A 21,625-nucleotide genomic window follows, 5' to 3' on the forward strand; every position below is an offset into this window, starting at 1 on the left:
AGGAATGGAAAATAATTTTTCAAGTGTGGGAACTTAAGATTACTTTAGATGTGCAAACTCAGATGTGTCATATCGTATTTTTAACTAATGCATGTTGTTCTCACGATCAGCTCCTTTGATGTGTTTACTCATTCAGATTGACATCAGTTTGGGATGAAACCTGCTTAACAATGTAATAAATTTTAATTCAATATGCAAAAAAGCATCAAGAAGATGTTGTTTTTGAGTCTTTATGGTCTAGTTTTAATGCAAATGTTTGTGCAGAATGGGACAACAGTTTTTCTGGTTGGTCATACTGTATAGCTTAGTGTCATTAAAGCTGATGGACTTGAGTGAGGTCATAGTGTGGTGTGCCTGTGTGTATGTGTCCTGTGTTGTGTCAAAACCCCCCGACAGCACTATGAATCATTGATGCATCATGGTTCGCTGACCAAACAAAAACTGTACACATTTCCTCTCAATTGTTAGATTCCTGTCTTGAAATGATAAAGGGAGGCAGTGGATAGAGGAATTTCATAAACACAGCACTCAAAAAGATAAGATTTATTGTTTAAAGTCGTATTTTCTGTACCTTGCCCGAGAATGCATGACAATGGCTGTTAGGTTCAGATTAGGTTAGGCAAGATTGCAAATATTCAGAGAATTCTTGCTTAAGAATAGTCCATTGTAGGTGCAAGAAAGGTCATCAAAAAGGCCCTTGGTCTCTTGCTTGCACCCTGTGACTCCTCAGTAACCCTAAGCCTTAAACACACAGTCTTTCTCCATATAGTGACCAACCTTCAGCGCCGCCCTGCTGGGTCAGCCCGCAAAGCAGCACATGTCCTGTGGAGAGAGCAAATACACTCTTGGCTCCGCGTACAAACCGCACATCCTGTGTCTGTGTTGCTCGGAGATGAGGACAAAGCTGATTAGTCATGGAGACACTTGTATTAAATGCCTCTGATTCACTTATGGGTTGTTTTATAAAGACGTTTTAGGTGCATATCATATTGATATACAGTTTCTCAAATCCCCTGCTGTTAAGATGAATCAAAGGCAGATCCTGAGAGACGAAGACAGAAAAGTTGTCTCGGTTCTGGTTCTTTGTTTTTGTGGGCTTTAGTAAAACAGGGGCCTCATGGGTCTCCGGTACCCCGCTGGGAGCTACAGTAGCCGGGCTGGGAACAGCAGTTACTCTCCCTGCCTCTTTCAGACACCCAACACTAGCCCTCTCTGCTCCTCTAATGCAGTAAACACTGAAAAGCAGGACGGTATGGACATTCATCAGCGGTTGTCACGGAAGGGAAAGCTAAAGAAGTTTGGAATGTGATGTTGCTCCTTTCATCCTCGACAAGGGTTTTTAAAAGCAGGGAATGCTTTGACCTCTGAGCGGTAGAGGAGGCTTGGGCTGACAGAAATTGTTTTAGATACTTATGGCCCCTGTTAACAAACATAAGCTTGGCGATCTATTCTCAGGGAGGGTCAGGGAAGCACCATGGATCAAAAGCAGAACAGAGATGACCGTGAGATGTAGATAAGAGGCCCTTCCTGACTCATTCTGTGGCCCTAAAACAGGTGTACCGCTCCTGTTTCTTCTCACGAAGGTGTCATTTTTTTGTTAAGAGAACGGTTGATGTGTGTTGTGTAGCTGAGGGGATAGAAAGCAGACTGAGGAGCGTCAGCTACTGCTCTTAGCAGTTTTGCTGGTCTGGAGGTTGCTTCTTGTCCCTAGACTGCCTGTAAATCACATTGGTTCTGGTGGTGAACAAAATTTTGGGTACAGAGGAAAAGAGGCAGCTGTCAAACGACGCAAGAGCGAGGTAGTGGTACTAAAGCCAGCCCAGATGGGGAATGAGACATAAACACTGGAAAACAGACACATAGCTGCGCATATAGTCGAGCAACGGAGATCGTAAAACTTAGCTGAGCTGTAGTTAAAGGTGACGTGGGTAATTTTTGTTCTGTGTTGAAAGTATAAACAGTGTGGTTTTGTGGTGCTTTTAAAATATGGCTCTGTTTGCCTACCAATCCTGACCAGCCCAGCATAGCAGCAATAGCTATGCTGAAGCATTTATGGTTTGAAATCTCTTTAGTACAGTAACTCAGTTGCTTCTCATAGACAGCAGTGAGGTTAAAAACTAAATGTTTTTGCGAAAGTCAAAATTTTCTGAGGAAAAAGCCCTGGAGTCTTCTTAAGAGATTTCAAGAAGATCTCAACAAGGCCACAAACTGTGCTCAGATGTGCAAAGCAAGTCCAAGGCAAATAGTTATTAATAGAGTCTTCCATTATCGCAATATCTGTTATTCACATTAATTTACTAACTTTATAACAATCGTTTCATTTTAAAGATGGCATGTATTACATCACCTCATTTCACCCTTGGCCTTCTAAGGGCCAAAGAATGGTTAGTAGGGGTACAGGGCTCATGACACAATTTTTATTATCAGAAGAGTGCACGCACACTGTACAGAAACCCTGCCCACCAACTGAGATGCATTGACATGTATGAGTCAATTAAACGATACTTTACAGGGATGTTTGTTCAACCACACTGTATGTTTGCATACATGTAAAAAAACATGTAAGCCACACTCCGGGCTTAACCCTCTCAAATGACACCAAAGATCTTGGGGTCTTAAAAAGGTCTGCTTAATGATCATGATCAAGTGGCACATATCACTCCGCTCATGTTTGTGTGTGCGTGTCGGGTCGAGGGGTTTTCCAGCACTAAAGCGTTTCACCTTGGCCCCGTGTGTTGGAAGGACAGGCTGATTGAAAAGCTCTCTCTCTCCGTGACATCTGCTGTCCTCCCCGCTGTTCTGTCACTGGCTTGATTCATGTTCTCCTCGTTCTCTCGCTCTCAGTCTCTCTCTCAGAAAGACCGGCACTTCGCCACTCAGCGTGAGCTGATCTGTGAGGGAGGAGAAAGTGATGAAGTACGGACGTGGAGAAGAAAAATAAAAGAGTGTTAGAAAGTGAGTAGACAAAAGGAGGAGCTTTGAAAAAAAGGGAGACTCAGCAAAATCAATTCGGAATTAGCGGAGGAGTAAAAAACGCCTCCCACATTACCACTAAGTTCAGTGGACATTAGCCATTCCAAAATTCCCTTATGCTGACAATAGAATGATGAAGCTTTTTAAGAGAATTTGGCAAAAGCCTCCTTAACTTTCCACTCAGAACAAGTTTCCCAATATGGAAGTGTCTGGTCTCTGCTGTGAGTCGTCACAGTTGAGCAAATCCTGTTGCTTATTTTGCTTATGTTTCACCTTTGATGTGCTTACCCGGTCTCTACAAGTTACAAGATCAAAGAACAAGTAGCTAATCTTGGATTAACATTTGGAGATAGTGGAGATTTAGATTTATCACTAAAAACATCTAAATACAAGATGGAAAGGTTGACGTTTGTTAGCTTTAAGGACATCTGTATGTTTTTGCTAATGCGTATGGATATAAAAAAATACTCGTTCTAACCAACAATATTGATGATGTGTCTTGCATGCATGCATTTGGAAGAAATTGTTGTCCAATAAAATGCTCCCTACAATGAATGTCCCCTTAAACCGCCTGCGTCTAGCAATAGTAACAAATCACAGACTATTGGCTTTTTAAAATGGAAATATGTCAATACAGAAAAACATTTTGGTCATCAAGCTATCTCAGTGGGGTCTTTAAAAACACAAAAGTTCTCAATGTCTGGGCTGTAACTTAATTATGCATATAAAGAAGTCTATGGAACATAACTCTCTGATCTTGTTTAGATCACGCTCATTGGAAACAGCTCAAATCTGTTTCCATGTACAGGCTGAAGTAAACAATAGACAGAAAAGGGTGAATGAGAGGGAACAAATTGAAGAGAATCTCTGCAAGGCCTGATTCAAGACAAACCTGGATTTTTAAGGACATCATAGAGGTCTAAGCTTTAATTGATGTGGTCCTGTTGGAGATCTAATGCAGCATGTCTCCACATGCTGGCCTTGTTTAGTTTGCTGCCAGAGCCGCAAATGGCCCTTTATTTTTGATTGATGGGGTTCCTGGCCAGCTATGGTTCAGCCCACACCGCTCTGAGCTTAAGGGACCATTGGATGGGGATTTGGGTTAGACATGGTTCAGCTCCACTTGGGCCCCACGCTAAGATGGCAAAGTGAGTGTATTTTCAAAGCTGTTGTTTTTGTGGTAAATTTAGGTTGTGGGATCTTGTTTTTTAGAACATAACTTTTCATTAACTCCCACTGGTTTAAGTGTAATCGAGGGCCGTCCATCTACATCCACAGCGCTGGTTGTGACTTTGATTGCTTGAAAGAGACAGTGATGAATGGGAGGGCAAGGGCTGTCTGATTCGCACGTCGCTAACCGGTCGTGTTGTTTTCGTTTAATTTGGTTCTGTATTTAAGCGGATTGCGGATCATTATATGGGATTTTTTTGTTTGTTTTGAAGGTGGTATTTTTATAACACTAAAATTTAACATTAAAATGTCACAAAGCTACAAACTGACCTGTTTTTAAATCAACCCATTGGTGGGATGTTAGTGGTTTTGTAACGCAACCTTAATAAGTCTGTAGTCCCTCTTCTCCCATTCTGTTTTCCAATTTCAAGCAGATCTCCTTGCTCGTTGCATGCCGACTTTGGTAAGTTCTCCAAGTTGGCAAAGGCAATGTGGGTTTGTAAATGGAAAGCTCAGTTTTCTCTTCAAACTTTGGCATCATCTTTGGCTTAGACACTTAGATCAAAACGTTGCCTTGCATATGTACACTCACTCAGTGAAACAAACACATGCATACAAATACATTGCCAGGGCTATTGCAGAATTAATCGGAAGAACAACCTCCCACCAGGTTTTCATAGCTTGTGCATGCGATTCCAAGAGCTGCTTTTCCCTTTTGAAGAGACTGGACATCCTGTTGGAAAATAGGAGATGAAGAAAGAAAATCGCTGATAATAAATAGGGCACACAAAGAAAGTGGCAATTCATCAAATGCCTAGACATTGAAACAAATGTGGGAGAATTCTTGTTTGTTTTCCTACTTCCTCAACCATAATGGTAAATCGGTATCTGGAGAGAGTGTGTGTGTGTGTGTGTGTGTGTGTGTGTGTGTGTGTGTGTGTGTGTGTGTGTGTGTGTGTGTGTGTGTGTGTGTGTGTGTGTGTGTGTGTGTGTGTGAGAGAGAGAGTGAGAGAGACCGAGACAGAGAGAGAGAGAGAGAGAGAGAGAGTTTTAGACCCAGTTCCTTGCATAACTTTTAACTATATGACAAATCCAAGCTCAAGAGTCACCATGTGGACATTTTTATACCATTTATTACATCATTACTGATTCCCAAAAGCATTTTGTTTCTAAATTTGGTGTGTAGGAAATATTTCTGGCTTAATGTTGACTTTGTTACATTCTTTATGTGCCTGTTACATCTGAGTGCATATATATATTAGGTGTAAATGAGCCTCAGTAGCACAGAAAGGTTAATCATGATGCGATGCTGTTCTCATGACTTATGATGTTGACCTCATCAAAGACAACACTTACATAGGCGTTCCCTTCCCCCATCTGCCTTACATCAGACGAGGGACGAATGGAAGGAAGAGAGACACGACCAGTAAGGAAGGAAGTTAATTGATTTACTCCTTGTGCACTTGTAAAGGCTGTTTTTCTCAGAAAAAAATGTGCTAGACTTCATAAAGAGAAAGTGATGTAGACCTGAGGGACTATAGCACATTTTCAGTCTCTTTTTCTGTCTTTGCCTCTCTCATGGACGCCACCCACAGGCTTACCTCTTGTTGACCTCCCTCAGCATTCAGTTCATTACTCATTAGCCTGCAGTATATATATATATATATATATATATATATATATATATATATATATATATATATATATATATATATATATATATATATATATGCGCTACAGTATGTGGGTTAGTGATGACTTTGTTTTCTCCATACAATCTGTTCGCTATGTCTCATATAGTGGAAATGAGCAGTCATCATTTGACTTTAACACTGCTTTGGAAGTCAATAGGTCATATCCTCTTCTTCATGCCATATTGCATTTCTGAATTATTTAATAACACAACTACTATAGATATACATCTTTAATTATTGCCTGTCCTTTCCTATTTGCTGTCTGACTAGTGACAACGGTCTGACATTCCTGCCTGTGGGATCTTGTAGTATATCTCTAAATAATTAGTATTGAAATTAGCACAGCTAAAGGTATTACCCCTAAGGCTGACCCTAATTTTCTCTGCACGTACTAGATTCATTATAAGAGCAATTTACAGACATGCGAGAGGTCTTACATGTCATTCCCCAGTGTTGGACATGGGGGGGGGGTGTTTTAATGGAAGATGGTCTACGGCTGCCCTATGCCCCCACACAACAACCTTCTTTCCTTTAACTCAATCCACAACCTTGACTTCTCGTTCTCCTTACGCCTAGACCCATCTTTAGAGGGATGGGTCCATTCTGGCTTAGTAATAATATCCACTATCAGATGTCAAGAGGGGACAAATAGTGGCTATTCTCTTAGTAATGGCCAGTGAAATAGGCTCCCGACATGAAGACTGAATTAAGACCGTGTCCCTTGTGCACCTCAAGGTGCAATTTATTTTTCCATTGTCCTCTTCTTGGACTATAGTGAGGTTTTTGTTCTGTCTTTCTTTTCAGTACTACATTAGTGAATATATATTACTTTTTTATCTGTCATACAAACCAGCTGAAGTCTATATTAATACCTATTAACATCATGGTACGAAAATCTCCACAAATGAAACATATTGTATAAATATTACTTTCTCTGCCAGTATACATTTTTATAAATATGTGTGTTCCCTGGTATTGAACCCATAACCTTTTTTTGTGTAATGCATGTTGAATTGTTGCATTTAGCATTTCAGAACAGACCTGCTAATCATTTTTGGAAGTTGCATGGTTATAGTCCACCTAAACAACTAAACCTTAAACTGCTATAGGCATAACTCCTCTTGGCTTTGGCCCAGCTCATAATTCACTCAGCTCTTACTAAATTACGGCAAGTTTGCAGCAGTTTCCTTCAGCATGTCATTGCTGCACCGAGACTAAATCTCTGAGGTGAAGTTAAGCCAATTTAGTGCAGTTCCTCATCATATCCTGTCAGTGGATGATACACAGATATCCATCCTGCACTGCAGCTTGATGACAGAACTTCCTCAAGCTCCTTCGGCAGTGTTTATATTGGATCATTCGGGGATTCTTTGCATTAGCAAAGAAGCGTGGCGCTCTGATGTAACCGTAGCGCTGTGGATGGTTTAGTGTAGGGCATTTCACTTAATCAGTAAATGCATATTAGCCGATTTTGCCCTGTGGGCAAAGCTCTAATGAATTGCACTTGGTTGTTCCACCAACGACAGCAGGATGTTACATTCGAAATAAGGGGATTTTATGGCGTAATATGCCTCCACTGTTTCATCGAAGACAAAACTGGTGAAATTGCTTTAATGGATAATATCATATGGTGAAGTGAGCAGAAACTGTATGATTTGTAGTGGAGAATTAACAATGTAGTTGTACTGTAGTGTGCTCTTTTGTATTGTGTGTCTGCCAAAATACGGAGGTACATTTAACAAGCTGAGCTTAGACAGTAATTGGACAAGCCTTTTTTATAAACATGGAGTGGAAGGCTTGCTAACATGGTTTATTTCATGACACATCCCAAAATTGAATTGTTAAAGGATTCTTTATCTCTTGCATTCTTTTTCTTTTTTGTCTGCATCCTTATTTTTGGTGTACTTGCTTTATTTGCTGCTACATCTGTAGTGAAACTGCCTTTGTGTTGTACATAACAATGTGCTCACAATAAAGGAAATTCATTCATGTGATTCTTGGGAATCCATGGCTCTTCGAACAGCCTAATAAGGAGCACTAATGAAAGCGGACACACTTAATCCATCAATGTTAATCATAATTGCCGTTTATGAAAGCGTGCTGCGTGGTCTCCTGTGCCGCACCCATTCGGAATTGATTAGCATCTAAAAATAAGTCGCAGACATTAACAGGGATGCTCAGGAGCGATTGTGGCTACTACTGGGTGGGTGTAATTGGCTCTCACAGAATTGAAAGTATTGAACCGCTTGACATGTCCACACCCTTCGCCAGCCCTGCACCACATTTACTCTGTGCCGCCCATTTCTAAACAGTGGTGCTCTAATCATTTGGGGTTAGGAAGAAAGAGTCAAGTGGTTGCTTTGGTTTGGCTGGGCACATCAAATATCATCAAGTCTGTGGGGAGCAAGTTGCAAGATTTGAAGCTGTTAGCCTTTACGACTTTCTGTTTAATTTGATGTTGGCACAGGCGTAATGGATACAATAAATGCAACTCTTTCATAACCATTTCCTCATTTCAGCTTTATCATCAAATCAATTTCACCTGAGAGACATAAAGGATATTTTTCTCAACAGTTGGTTGCTCACAGAACCAATTCTAAGAAGCTATTTTAAAAGAAACAACAATAAAGATAAAAAACGCACTACCAGGCTGTTTTACAGTCATCAGAAAACTCACAGCTAACTTCGGATTCATAGCCCGAGGTCATGGCCCCTCCCCTTCACGTTGCAACAGTCGCGTGTAAGCTAATAACTCCATCAGGGAGTGTTCTTGTTCTCGGGAGTGCTGAAGCATTGGACCCAAACTCCAACGTCTTCTTTACCCCTTTGTCTAACCAACATTTTGAGTGACAGCGGCGAGGTTATTATCGTTCCAAACGCAGCTTGCAGCTCCAGGAGCCCATTACAGTAGACTCGGTTAATGCCTGTCACATGCCATGGAGAGCTGTGGACAGTTTTGGTGAGTGAGCTGCAAACTTGTCCCCTAAAGGCTTTAGCTGTTAAAGCAGCAAAAAAGTCCAGCTTGCTATGTGGAAATGTTGACGTTGTCCTCCATGTTGCATCTAAGTGACAGTTTGTTGATGTTTTTCACAAACACTCAATGCTTTGGTCAGAGTACCAAGAGCGTTTACAGCTTTACTTGTTTACCCCTTCTTGTGAACAATGATTCTTGTATGTCCCTCGGCCATCTCCATCTCAAAGGAAGAGTTGAGAAAAGCGCAATTGTTTCGAAAAGGTCACGTCGAACCTAATCTTTCCCTTTGGTGGTAGATAAAGTGAACTGCTGTATTGTAGATCAGACCGGAGATTGGCGTCACAGTGGGTATATTTTGTTTCCGTGACCGCTTATGGGGGTTTAAGTGACAGGGTTTTCTGGTTAGAGATAGACTCTTTAAAGCTCCGAGTATAAGATGAATTGTTAGCTTGTAGTTTATTGTCTTAACCCCAGGCGTATGAACAGGAGTAACCGTTCCCATTTGACCAATCTGGATTGTGCTGCCGGAATTCTCTCTGCAGACAGGCTTGTCTGCCAACACACTGCAAGTCAGCGAAGCGAAGGTCTCTGAGAATTAGATTCATCCTTTTTGTTTTAATTTCCCCTATGGATTGGCAGGCTATTTTCACCATTATTATGGTGTGTGCGATTGCGTGAAGAGGCTTCGAAGACTTTGTGTGGCTCACGATCTCAGACAACAGTCAAACAGTGGAGGGCAAAAGATTTTTCACAGGCGAAGTGGCCACAGGTAGAAGAGAGTGTGAAAGAGAGGGAGGGAATGCATTAAAAACAATCTGTCTGTTGTCTCTTCTGGGGCTGTAAAATGAAGCGGGCGGAGGCCGGGTGGAGCGAGGAGGAGGTTTAAAACCCGGGGCAGGTGCAGAGGTGTCTGGTCTGAGAAATTAAAACTCTGTATTTGATGAGAGAGCTGTACACTTCTACTAATGGCTTCAGGGGCCAAACCCCATTTTAAAATCACTCCCTGCTGTTTGCTCATGCTCTGTTAACGCCAAACTCCATCTCCTGGTCTTTCAGACCCCTGTGAGTTTCCAAAGAAATAGATTAGCAAATCCTGTTTCACACAGTCTTCTCCGTTTGCTGGGAGAAAGTCATTCTGAGAATGTAAAATTGCCTTTGCAGGCAATCCCATAATGCCCTGCAGATGATTAGCAAGGCCAAACCGTTGCTGAGTTTGTGGAACAGCAGAGCTTTCTTTTTTCCAGCCTTCAACAGGAATGTGTCTATAAATATAGGTCCTTTTTCTTTTAAAACCAACACTAGCCTTAAGGATACTACTGCATTTTCACCTGCATCTTATTCTAATACCTCCCACGAAAGCTTTACAAGGTCCATCTGTGTTAGGAAGCAAGTACCATGCCTTACTAAAAGATCCCATAAACACATTTTTCTTAAGGTGCAAAGTTTTTACATGCAGCCTGCTGAAATCTCCTCGCTGTTTCTCTGAGACTGAGAGAAAATTATGTTTTGAGGAGAGATTGTAGTGTAGTATAACGTTACATCTGCTGTGACTACGGTTGTGCAACAGTGACTGTATTTCTGTGGCAGACTGCTGCAATCTGATAACAAACCTCTGATTCTTACGGCACCGCTGAGATGGAAACGTCCCGCCTCCCCCCTCCCTCAAGGCTTCTCTGGGAGAATGCCTGCATCAATTTTTCAAAGGTTTGGATGTGCTCTGGTTTACCTGGGTGGAATTTAAAGTTGAGAGAATATCTGTGTGCGTGTTTATATGTATCGTTCAGCAAGCCATATAAGCAGGGAGAAATAATCAGCTGAAAGATAGTGGAGAACAGAACAGACAGAGCTGAACAAAAAGGGATGCTCTTCATATTGAGCTGGGTTTGCTGCTGTCAAAGATCTTCACACATTGCTGCACCAAAAAAGCTTTTAAAGCTCCCTTCAGTCAATGCTGCTATCCCATTCTATTCAATTTTAGGAGAAACTGTATTAAAGATCAGTTATGAGCAATACGATTTTCCTCTGGGCATCCCCATCTATAAAAACTGATTGAATTTGTGTTTCCAGGACCAGCAAAGGGTCTGTACAAGAATCTTATCATCCAATAATTTCTTTCTAATTTTACGAGTTGTTTATGAATAGGGAACTGCATAGGACTGTGCTTCCTCAATAAAAAATTTATTCCTGAATCAACAAAGGATCTTAATAAAGAAGCATGTTTAAATGTTAGGCAGTTTGGAGGTCTACATTTGAAGGGCGCAAAAATAACAATGCGATCATTATCCACATCATAATGAAATCGTTTATCTTCTCTTATCTTGACAAAACACTCTCTCAGAGCACTGTACCATTGACCCAACTTAAAGTCAAGCCAGAATGATGACAGAAAACAAAAGACATCTTTAAAAAGGTAATGGGCACTTTTTACGGCCACTGGGTTGTAAAGCCAGTGAATAAACGAGTAAGTGCATTGGCTGGATTCCTGTGTAAATGTAGCATGATGGGGCTAAAGGCAGACGCCATTCTCCTCTCAGACTGATAAAAGGAGAACACAGAGCTTGTTTGTGCGGGTTCAGGATCGCTGTTTCCACAGCTGGCCTTGAGAGGAAAGGGGCAGGGAAGGAAAAACAGAACGGTGAGCAAATAAAGATGCCACCAGGTACAAAACAGCAGACTCAAGCCAAAAAGAGTGACATCATAGCCTGGCAAACAGTCCTGTGAGCTACAAAAAGTTAAAGTTGGGATTGCGTATTTATTTATGCACATACGTTTCCATTACATTGACTATGATGGTGCTATCACAATTTTAAAATGCATGCACACTGAAGTTCGCAATTTTCGTCTTTGTTTTTTTGTATTCATCATCTGAAAAATTTGGCATGCACAGAAACCTTGCAGACTGAGTCTGATGAGTATTATTGTATCCATTGCGAAAATAAAAAAATCTGCAAAACAATACAAAATGGAGTCTCTATAATGTTAGCGCTATTCACTATGAATGGATGAATGACATTAGCAACAAGCTATTGTTTAGCTAACTTGAGCCCAATACTGTATCTTTCTTGTTTTAAAAAAAGTACCTACTATCTTTTTTTCCAAGTTGTCTTTATATTTTTTTATATTATATCTTAATATTTCACTGTAAACAAGATTTGTTGGTTCAACTTAAATAAGTATGTTACCTGGTTCAAACATGAAAAGTATTAGTAAGTTAAAAAAAAAATGTGTAAAAATAGGCAACTAATATTTTTAAGTTGAAACAACCTGTTCATTTTTACAGTGAGATGTCAGACAGTGATTTTGAAAAGTAGTACATTTAACCAGATCCAAATTTTTTATTACTTTTATGACAAACGTTGCTGAGGCAGTGAAGTGTACATTAGGTCGTATTTATTTGATAACATGCAAAAATCGGTGTGCAAACTGTTTTATTCTGATAACAAAATTATAAATGAGACTTTTCGGTTTGTGAGATAGATGGCGAGTTAATAAAGACATTTTACCTCGTATTCAGAAATTTCTCCCTAGACACTCGACAATGTGATAAGGCTCAGACACCAAAGTCTCCAATTAAAATATTTTAATGTGAACTTAAAACGAGACCTAATTTTTTTAACCTAGGCTAATTTTATACCTCAATGTTTTATACCTGTATGTCGACCATTATATAATTTATATTTAGTTTTTCCCAAAGGAATTTTGGGTGACAGATCTAAGACAAAGTTGGTACTTAGATGAAACATAACCAAGAACTTCATAGGCTATAAAAAGCACAACCTCCCAGCAATAAAAAATTTCTTCTAGGTTTATGTGTCAGTTCAAATGTGTTTTCAGTACGTATGTGGTATTAGAGCAATGACACTCTTTTCTGCTGTGACTGATGGAGTTCTGTGGCTCCTCCATCAGGCCAGCCAAGCGAAGAGACACGGGTGAAGTCATCTCTACATTACCAAGCCCTCTGGGGACCCAGTTTCAGAGAACGGCACGCTTCTCATATTCCGTCCCCTCCTTTCACACACATACGGTATCATGCCACCCCCAACTTTGTGAAAGAAACCGACCATTATATCACGGAGTTGCAACAATCCTCCACTATAACACCTCCCCTAACCCCCTTGGATGCTCACTAACACATTGACACACATTTCGCTGTCTGCGGTACCTTCGTTAAATTTTCACACATTTTCCCATCCGTAACGTGAGGCAGGTGGAACGTACCATTTTCTAAATGGGAGGAGGGTCTCTTTACTGCAAATACATATTTTTCTAAAATACATCAGTATTTACACCCTCCTCAATGTATAAATGAAAACATTTATGCCTATGCATGATTTTGGTTAATAAGCTTTGAGAAACCACACCACGATTCCCAGAAAAGAAATAGATTGACTGTTCCAAAACCCTGCAATGCCTATTCCTGCTGCTTTCGCGGTTATGGGTGTCAGGGGTGATTAAACGCCATGGAAACAAGACCCCGCTGTCAATCATATTCCATGCTGAGCCTACCTCCGATTCAACAGTATCATATCAGTATGCATAGTGTATTGTACAAACAGACGTAAAACACACATATCTGTGTGAGAAGTTTACAACGGCTCTGTATTTTCATTTTGCGTCTTATTCTCAAGCTGTGGCAGGACCACCCACCCGTTCTCATCTAGTATTACAGACTCTAGATTAGCACTTGTGTGTGCGAGTTGCACACGTGCCGCCGAACTGTCGCTGACTCAATTATGTGGCGGCACAAGCCAATAGCTTCAGGGGTGAAACTCTATTTTGAGGTGAAGTGAAGCGTGCATGTGAAGTTGTGTGTGTGTTATCAAGCTATATCTGCTGTCCCCAAACACACAAAGACACACTACCTGACAAACCGTCATGTAAAGTCAACTAACAGTACCACCATCTGCTGTCGTTGCCGTGTGCCTGCCTGTGTGTCTCTCACTTTTCACCACACACACACCGACACACATCACGCTCCATTATGCAGGGAGAAGGGGTGGCGAATTGTTATTTTACTCGAAACCGAGCTGCAAAGTGTTCGTAAATCATTTGACTATAAAACTGTGAGGTGGGTGACATGTTGGAACCGTAAACAACACTGAGCCTAATGTAAAGTAATTAGAAACATGGTAATATTCGGAAACATTGTGATATACAAAAGTGTTTAACTACAACTGACATTCTTCTGCAGATTATTTGTTAAATGTCTTATGGGGACTACTGGGACTACTTTTTTAATTTATTTATTTTTTTTATACTGGTTTATTGAAATAAATCATTCGAGCTCTGTTTAGTCCAGCGGTAAACCATTTTGTTAGCACCGCAAAAGGTCATGGGTTCCAGGGAATACACATACTGATTAAAATGTATGCCTTGTAAATGCACTGTCACTTTGGATAAAAGTGTCGGACAAATGCATAAATGTAAATGAATTAAATAAATGCTGTTAATTAATAGTGAATTAATAAATGAATCTCTCTCTCTGCAAATATGACTATGTGGAGGTGAGGGATGGGGTGGATGAAAGCGGTCAGCTGGTGGGGAAGTACTGCGGGAAGATCGCCCCCTCTCCAGTAGTCTCCTCTGGGAATCAGCTTTTTATCAAGTTTGTGTCCGACTACGAGACCCATGGAGCAGGCTTCTCCATCCGATATGAGGTCTTCAAAACAGGTGAGTAAACCTAAAGTCCCACAACATGGTAAAATCTTTGACATGACCTAACTTAAGATATCAAGGTTATATTTTCACTGAATGTACTTGGATGAAAGCTCAGCTTTTTAACAAGAATAAAAAAGATACAAACATTTACTGTAGGGTTGTATGGTGACCATATATGGGCTGAAGTGACTGAGACACTTCAACCACGTCCTGGTTGTTCTTATTCAGTCCCACTGGGAGAGTTGCCCGAGGAGATGAGATCAGATGATAACATAGACTCATAGACCTTCAGGGTCTCCTGTTCTGGCACTGTCTGGCCTACAGAGACACGCACAGATACACACTCAGGAATCGTCGCTCTTATCTGGAGATGTCACGGCAATAAGCAGAAATTTCCTGTTGTTAAAATCTGTTTCCTGTGTTTGAGGCAGGGATAGAGGCGAAGAGAAAGCTAGAGAGCGAGCGTGTGTAACATGGACAGGTGCAGTAGACATCATGGGTAAATATTGACCCTGGACTGCCACGAATGTGACCTCAGGATGAGATTGATGTTCCAGTGGAGTTTATTTTAATCTTTACTGTTTGTGTGTGCAGCCATTTCTGAAAGAAAAAAAATATTGCTTTTCAGTTGTTTCTCCTAGACTGGAATGACATTAATTGGAAACCAAATGGAGACCTTGGCCAAGGTCTCCTGCTTCTCAGACTTTTTGTTATTCTGACCCAGGGCCATAGTAATCTCACATGTGTCTGCTCTGGGATTTTTAAAAGAAGTCTGCAATTTAAAGTCAGATAATATAAACACAAACATTTCTCATTAAATATTCCAAAACAAAATTATAACAGAATATGAAGAGTTTGGTTCCAAAACGAAATAAATCCATTTTGACTAATTTTGGTAAAAATGTGTTTTCTATACCAAGAAAGTGACAAGATGAAAACAAACTTTCACGTAGCATCCTTAGGTTATAAAAACATAAAAAAATGTAATCCATAATTTGATTTTCAAAGATTTATTATAAAAACGGATAATTTTTCCGCAAAATGCAATAAATCCCTGACAAGTTATCTATTGAATCAATATATAAATGTGCATTCATCTTTGCCATGTTATATTCATTTAGTTGACTAGTAGTATACACTGATTAAAAAAACAAAACATTAATGACATTAATCACAACACTTACTTAGTCATATTAAGAACACTGGCATTGCTGCTGTCATCCTTGGGACGTTGTCGCTGAACTTTTTTGACAGCGATCATCTTAGCGGTAAAATGTTTGGGTTCTACTCGATTTTCGTTGACTTCAAATAAAATAATGGAATGTTTTTTAAAAGATCCCCTGGGGGGTCAATGTGTTAGCATGACAGAAGCTCGATGCTGTCGGGAGAACAAGCAACAGCCAACATTTTTCCTTCTCCTGAGTGCCTCTCGCGTAAATTATTAGATTTTGATGGCTTACGTTTCTTTCCCACCACAGAAAACCACCAAAGGTTTATCAATGCCATCAAAAGTATTATTTTGTTTTTGTTTGTTTGTTGAACACTTAGTACAAAGTAGATGAGGTAAACTAGGATTCTGTGTGTATTCAAAGCGCCGCCATTATTGTTTACAATGCGTGGAATGGTGTGATGTGATTTGTTGAGCAGATTTATTGCATTCTGCAATTAAGAATTTACTTTTTAATACTGACCTGATACAATACTGATGAGTTACTACGGTAACTAATTTTTATTTATTTTTAATGGCATTTATTGCGTTTTGGAACCAAACTCTTCATATTTAAATCATGTCTTGTTTGAACATTTGCAGAAACATTTGAGACAAAGTTGATACTTCACAGAATCAGTTTTACTGAGCAACATCTGAGCAACACATTCTCCTCTGGTTCCCATTCCCCAAACGCATCCCCCCATTCACATACACACACACAGCGACATACACAGATAGGCCTACGCAATTTGGCTCTCATCAATAACATCAATAAAACTCCCGCAGTTTTCCATTATCTCAGTGCTGGTTTTCTTGAACTCATCTTCTTGATGTGTCTTATTGGAAACAAGGCTCCTCGTGAGACAGCGAAGATGTCTGAAACATATCGATGCGCTTTGTAAAGTCTAACGGGCACTCTCATTTAGGGTGGGTGCCCTTGTGCTGGGTGTGTTTCATCATAAAACCATTTTAGTTTATCTGCATGGGTGGGCAGCTACTGTTGATCCTGTGTAAACTAAAAACAATGTACATTCAAAGACTAAGCCATGGGAGTTTGTTATGACTGCGAACTTCAGTACAGTAAGTGCAAAATGTACAGCTATGTTATCAATAAAAAAACACAAGGAAGGAAAGTGCGAATGCAAAGGAAAATGGAGTAAGAGAACAATAGTGGGGTGGTGAATATGTAAGGAATGGGAAAATAATTAGAGAAACTTTATAGAGTCTCGACACCATCTGAACTGTGCGTGCATGCAAGGAAACTAAATTATTATAGTGCAGGTGTGAAGGCAGGTGTTCGGGTATTCAAATGATGGATGATGTAACAATATAACACCATTTAAACTGAAATAATGCAAATTTTGAGATGCTTTGCACTGGTAGACGTAAGCTGAGGACTGGAGGATTAAAGATTTCACTGTTTTGCTTTCGTACTCACACAGCGTGTAGGCTGCATTGCTGGAGGCAGCAATACAGTAGCATATCTAATCAAGGCTATGCAGTGAATTTTGTGTTTTTATGGAGGTCTCAGATCAGTAAGCATTTAAGTATTTAAAACAGCCATCGTCATCATCTTTAGTTGCTTATAAATGTTACTAAAGCAATAACTGTAGCAGTAAAAGCATTCAAACACATTTCAAAGTCAACACAAAAATCAAAGTTAGTCGATTAATCTCTTAATACCCAAAAAGGGTGTTTCCATGTGTAATCATTTATCAGAATGTAATACAAGACTTGCTCCTCCATTGAAATGATGTTCCTTATTTGACATGACCAAGACCAAGACAACCCAGTCCCGATGAGTAAAATCATGTGTTCGTCCAAAAAATCACATTCCTCTTGAATTTATTGTCTCACATGGAAAAACTATTAGTTAGATATTAGAAAAGTGAAATAGGCAGTGAATGTCATTTCATATTGTCTTTAGCCTTGGTAAAATTGCTGTAACACAATGCATTGACTGACTTTGCGCTTTTATAAAACAGCGGCAACAAATTTCAGAGTCAGACCTATCCATTTTATAAGAAATAATGAAACACGGACCTTGGGGTGAGACAGAGAATGATTGTAGAGAAAAGAGTATGTGAAGCGAGAAGAGAGTTTGCAGAAGAAGCATGCACGGAGAACACAAAAGATGAGAAAAATGTGTTCAGAAAAAGTGTGAAGGTGTCAGAGAATCTGAAGAGAGAGACAGAGAGAGAGAGAATGAGGGAGGGCGAGAAATCCTGTGCACTCACTCACACACACATACATACACAGTAAAGATAAGAGATGAGAATCTGCTATCTACAAATGCAATCAAGCCTGACCCAAGCTGGACAGCATGGCTATCTAATGAATATCATTCCTTTGGGGGGTCTTCATACCTCTACGGTTTTGCAGTCACAAGGTTCTTTCTATCAGTTTCTTCTGCAACATCCCTAACAAGGGGCTTTTAGACGATTTTTCGAAACTTGCACATCCTATTCTTACAAGGAGGAGTCTGTAGTTACCGTGTCATCCTGTCTTGCAGTGGCATTCCCTAAATGGCCTTTCATAGAGTGGGAGACATATGCGTTTAGTTAAAGGCTCTGCAATTTTCCAAGCCACATCAAGTGTGGAGGCATGGTGATGCTGGTGTTTCACAAGTGGGATTAAAGAATGTTAAACTCAGAAAGTATATAAGGAGAAGACCAGATAAATACATTTGTAGAAAAATGAATAGGCTAAATGAAAAAGCTTGTTGTTTTTATTTTTTAGACTAGAATGCCCATGCACATTGGCTTCCAAAGTATTGCTGTTAAAGTAATAAGTGGATACAAAATCAAAAAACGAACAAAAATCTGTGTCAGTAGTAGAGTACCAACTTTAATATTAAATATGTAAGGAATAATTGACGACGGGCCGTTGAATTATTAGAAAAATAATGCACTCCCGAGGTGGTTATGCGGCCGCAAAGCAGACCGTTACACCTCGGGTGTGCATTATTTTGCAATAATTCAACGGCCCAGTGTCACTTATTCTGCTTATGCTACGGTTACCACACCTCAAGGTATCAATCACATGATATATTTAAAGGGATTCGTCCGGTTTTTGTACTTAAATCGCGTCTCATCCAACGACTCTTGTTCCAAAACATCATTATAATGCTGGCAATAGAGGCTTGAGTCATTGATAGCATTCTAATGCAGTTATTAATGAAGTTATTAGAAAGAGAACAACAGAGACACAGAGAGAGAAAGAAAGAAAGAGAGAGTGAGCAAGCAAGCAAGAGAGAGAGGGCGAGCGAGGGAGCGAAAGAGAGTGAGAGATTGTGTGAATGAGGCTACCTTTGTGCGTCTCTAAACTGCGCTGTTATTGCCTTGGAAAATCGTCTGTCATGTTGTTTTTGTTAGTCCGTTATTACAGTTAACTATACCAAAGTGATATGGAAATGTTATGTGGAACTACATTCGCTGTGCGTTTCCCAGAAAATAATTGCACACCTCAGAACATTCATCAGCCAATCAGATTCAAGCATTCAATGGACCTGTAGTATAATAAATAATATTAGTAAAATAAACTTTATAAACCAAATTAGCTGCAAATATTTACAAAAAATAATTAATAAATGCATATACCTGCCTTTATTTATGTTTTTTTAAGGCTAAATGTACATTTTGAGGCTAAATTGTTAGAAGTATTTAAAGATACCACAGTTTAAATTTAAATATTAAAAAACACTTTGTTACAACATTTAAAGGGCCAGTGTGTTTTTTTCTCAATTTCGAAACGCATAGAGAAGCGTCGTCACAGGACAAAAATGTCATCGTTTGAGACAACGGTGTGACAAAACGCGCTCTGAACAGTTTATCCGTTTATGGCTACTGTAGAAACATGGCAGCGACATCCATGTAAGAAGACCTGCGGTGTATGTAGATAAAAACGGCTCATTCTAAGGTAATAAAAACAATACAATTCATCATGTAAGGTCTTTATACACAACTGATAATATAGTTATGTATATTATATTGTATTTCTGTCAAGATATCCTTTTAAAAGTCCTACTTTGCACCTTTAACAGACTTATAAAAGTGATTTTCTGGTAAAGAAGCTAAATTTATGATATTGTTGAAGATTTTTTGTTGAATTGACCTCATATTTGGTTGAAATTGACAAATTTTGGAGATTTTGGTATTTTTCAACTCCAAAACAGCTTTATTTGTTCGACTATTACTACTACAAAACTGGATTGGGACATTGCCAACATGGCCGCAAGTGAACTAACCTGCCATTAGGAGACTTTGAGCTACTCATCATCAGTGGTATCTCATGTCAGGCTTGACCATTAATCACAGCCATGTTATCTGAACGTCTTTACGATGGCACCTGTGTCAACACCTAAGAAAAGCGTGGTTTGCTTTGCCCATTTTAGTTGTTTTTAACAAGTTTAGTTGTTTTTTACAACCCAGTGGCATAGGTCACATCTGGCAAAGCAAGCATATCAGTCTACAAGCCTGATTTCTATATACTCCCCAAACTTTACCACAACAGTGTATTAACACACAGGCCTAATGAAATCAAGACACAAGCTGTTTCACTATGTTACATACCCGCTCTCATTCTCACGGGGAGCCATCAGCAGCGTTGGCTGGCTAAATGATGTTTCAGCAACTGTGGATTATGTGCGAGTGTGTGGTTAACCCCACAGCTGTGATTTCAGATTAATGTTTGGTGGAATGTGTGGCCAAATTTTGCTTTTCAAACTCTCATCGCGCCCATTAACCTGTCTCAGTTTAGCCACGGGGGTAAACGCTAAAGAAAAGTGTGCGTGTCTAGATTAATTATTTTCCCTGAAGATATATGGAATATAAACAACAGTGATTAGTTCACTAAACCCAGAACACCTTAAACCACCTTTTATACTGTTTCAGCATTATACCGACTTAGTCGCGTGCCATGGGATCTAATGGTGCTCTCTGTACATTCCCTCATCTTAGCATAGCAACGTTAGCATAAATTTCAACACTATAGGGCAGTTTGGGTTTGGATTATTTCAGGACTAGGCCGTAGTTATATAAGGACATTTAAGTAGTTTATGAACGTACCTTACAAAAAACAATACAGGTGTGCAGACAAAACAATGGCACTAATATATGTTAAGATATTTAATGTTGTTAAATTAAGGCAGCTCAAACATGCATTTCTAGTCTGGGGATAAGTCCCGTTCCAAGAAGCTGGCCCAATGTGCAGTAATATACCCAGAAAACTTTATAGCTGACGAATTCCCAACTGTGTCCATGTTCTTTTGTATTCAAAAGCTTAAATGTACAGTATAACACTTCAGGTGGTTTGTTTTCATTAAGAGTGGACCTGCAAGCAATCTTTTTAACAACCATTGCCTCTGGCCTGTTAAATAAAGTGAGAAAATTCAATAGAGGATGAAAGCTTTAGTCTCTAAAACGATAAGCCCTGTGAATATACATTTGTGCAAAAAGGCCATTAACATAAATCGTACAAAAGCTAATCGTTAATGTCGAAATTAACACTTAGCCTCTATGAATCAACCATGTGTTTCAATACTACTTCACTGTTCTTCCATAAATTCTGGTGTGTAAGTGTAAATGTAGTTCAGAATGACTTGAAAGTATTTGTGGTTGAGAGAGAGAGAGAGAGAGAGAGAGAGAGAGAAAGAGAGAGAGAGAGAGAGAGAGAGAGAGAGAGTTAATGGAAGGATCTGACAAGGCTTTATTTGTTTGGCTTGTGTTTACAAGCTAAAAAGTCCCTCCTGTTTTTCATCACAGTTTTGACTAGTCTTACTCTTGTAAAGGTTTTCTTAACTACTCGTAAATAACTACAGAAAGCACCCAAGTGACAGGGGAATTTGGAATTTGGGGAGGTTTTGAACATTTGCGGTCAGCAACAATAGTGGCATAACTCTGTACTCAAGGAACACATAATCCCAAATACATACACACACAGTACAGA

General features: G+C 39.7%; 1 protein-coding gene across 5 annotated transcripts in view; it reads left to right on the forward strand.

The window, feature by feature from the left end:
* The window catches only part of nrp1a (neuropilin 1a), a 64,857-nt gene that overhangs the window by 5,566 nt on the left and 37,666 nt on the right, over positions 1-21,625 (forward strand). For all 5 annotated transcript variants that reach the window (XM_073864181.1, XM_073864180.1, XM_073864182.1 and 2 more), the window contains one exon: positions 14,295-14,481. In XM_073864181.1, coding sequence (XP_073720282.1) covers positions 14,295-14,481 — 187 coding nt within the window. The remainder of the gene's footprint in view (positions 1-14,294; positions 14,482-21,625) is intronic.

Source organism: Misgurnus anguillicaudatus, chromosome 25, assembly GCF_027580225.2.
Source record: "Misgurnus anguillicaudatus chromosome 25, ASM2758022v2, whole genome shotgun sequence".
Taxonomy (NCBI): domain Eukaryota; kingdom Metazoa; phylum Chordata; class Actinopteri; order Cypriniformes; family Cobitidae; genus Misgurnus; species Misgurnus anguillicaudatus.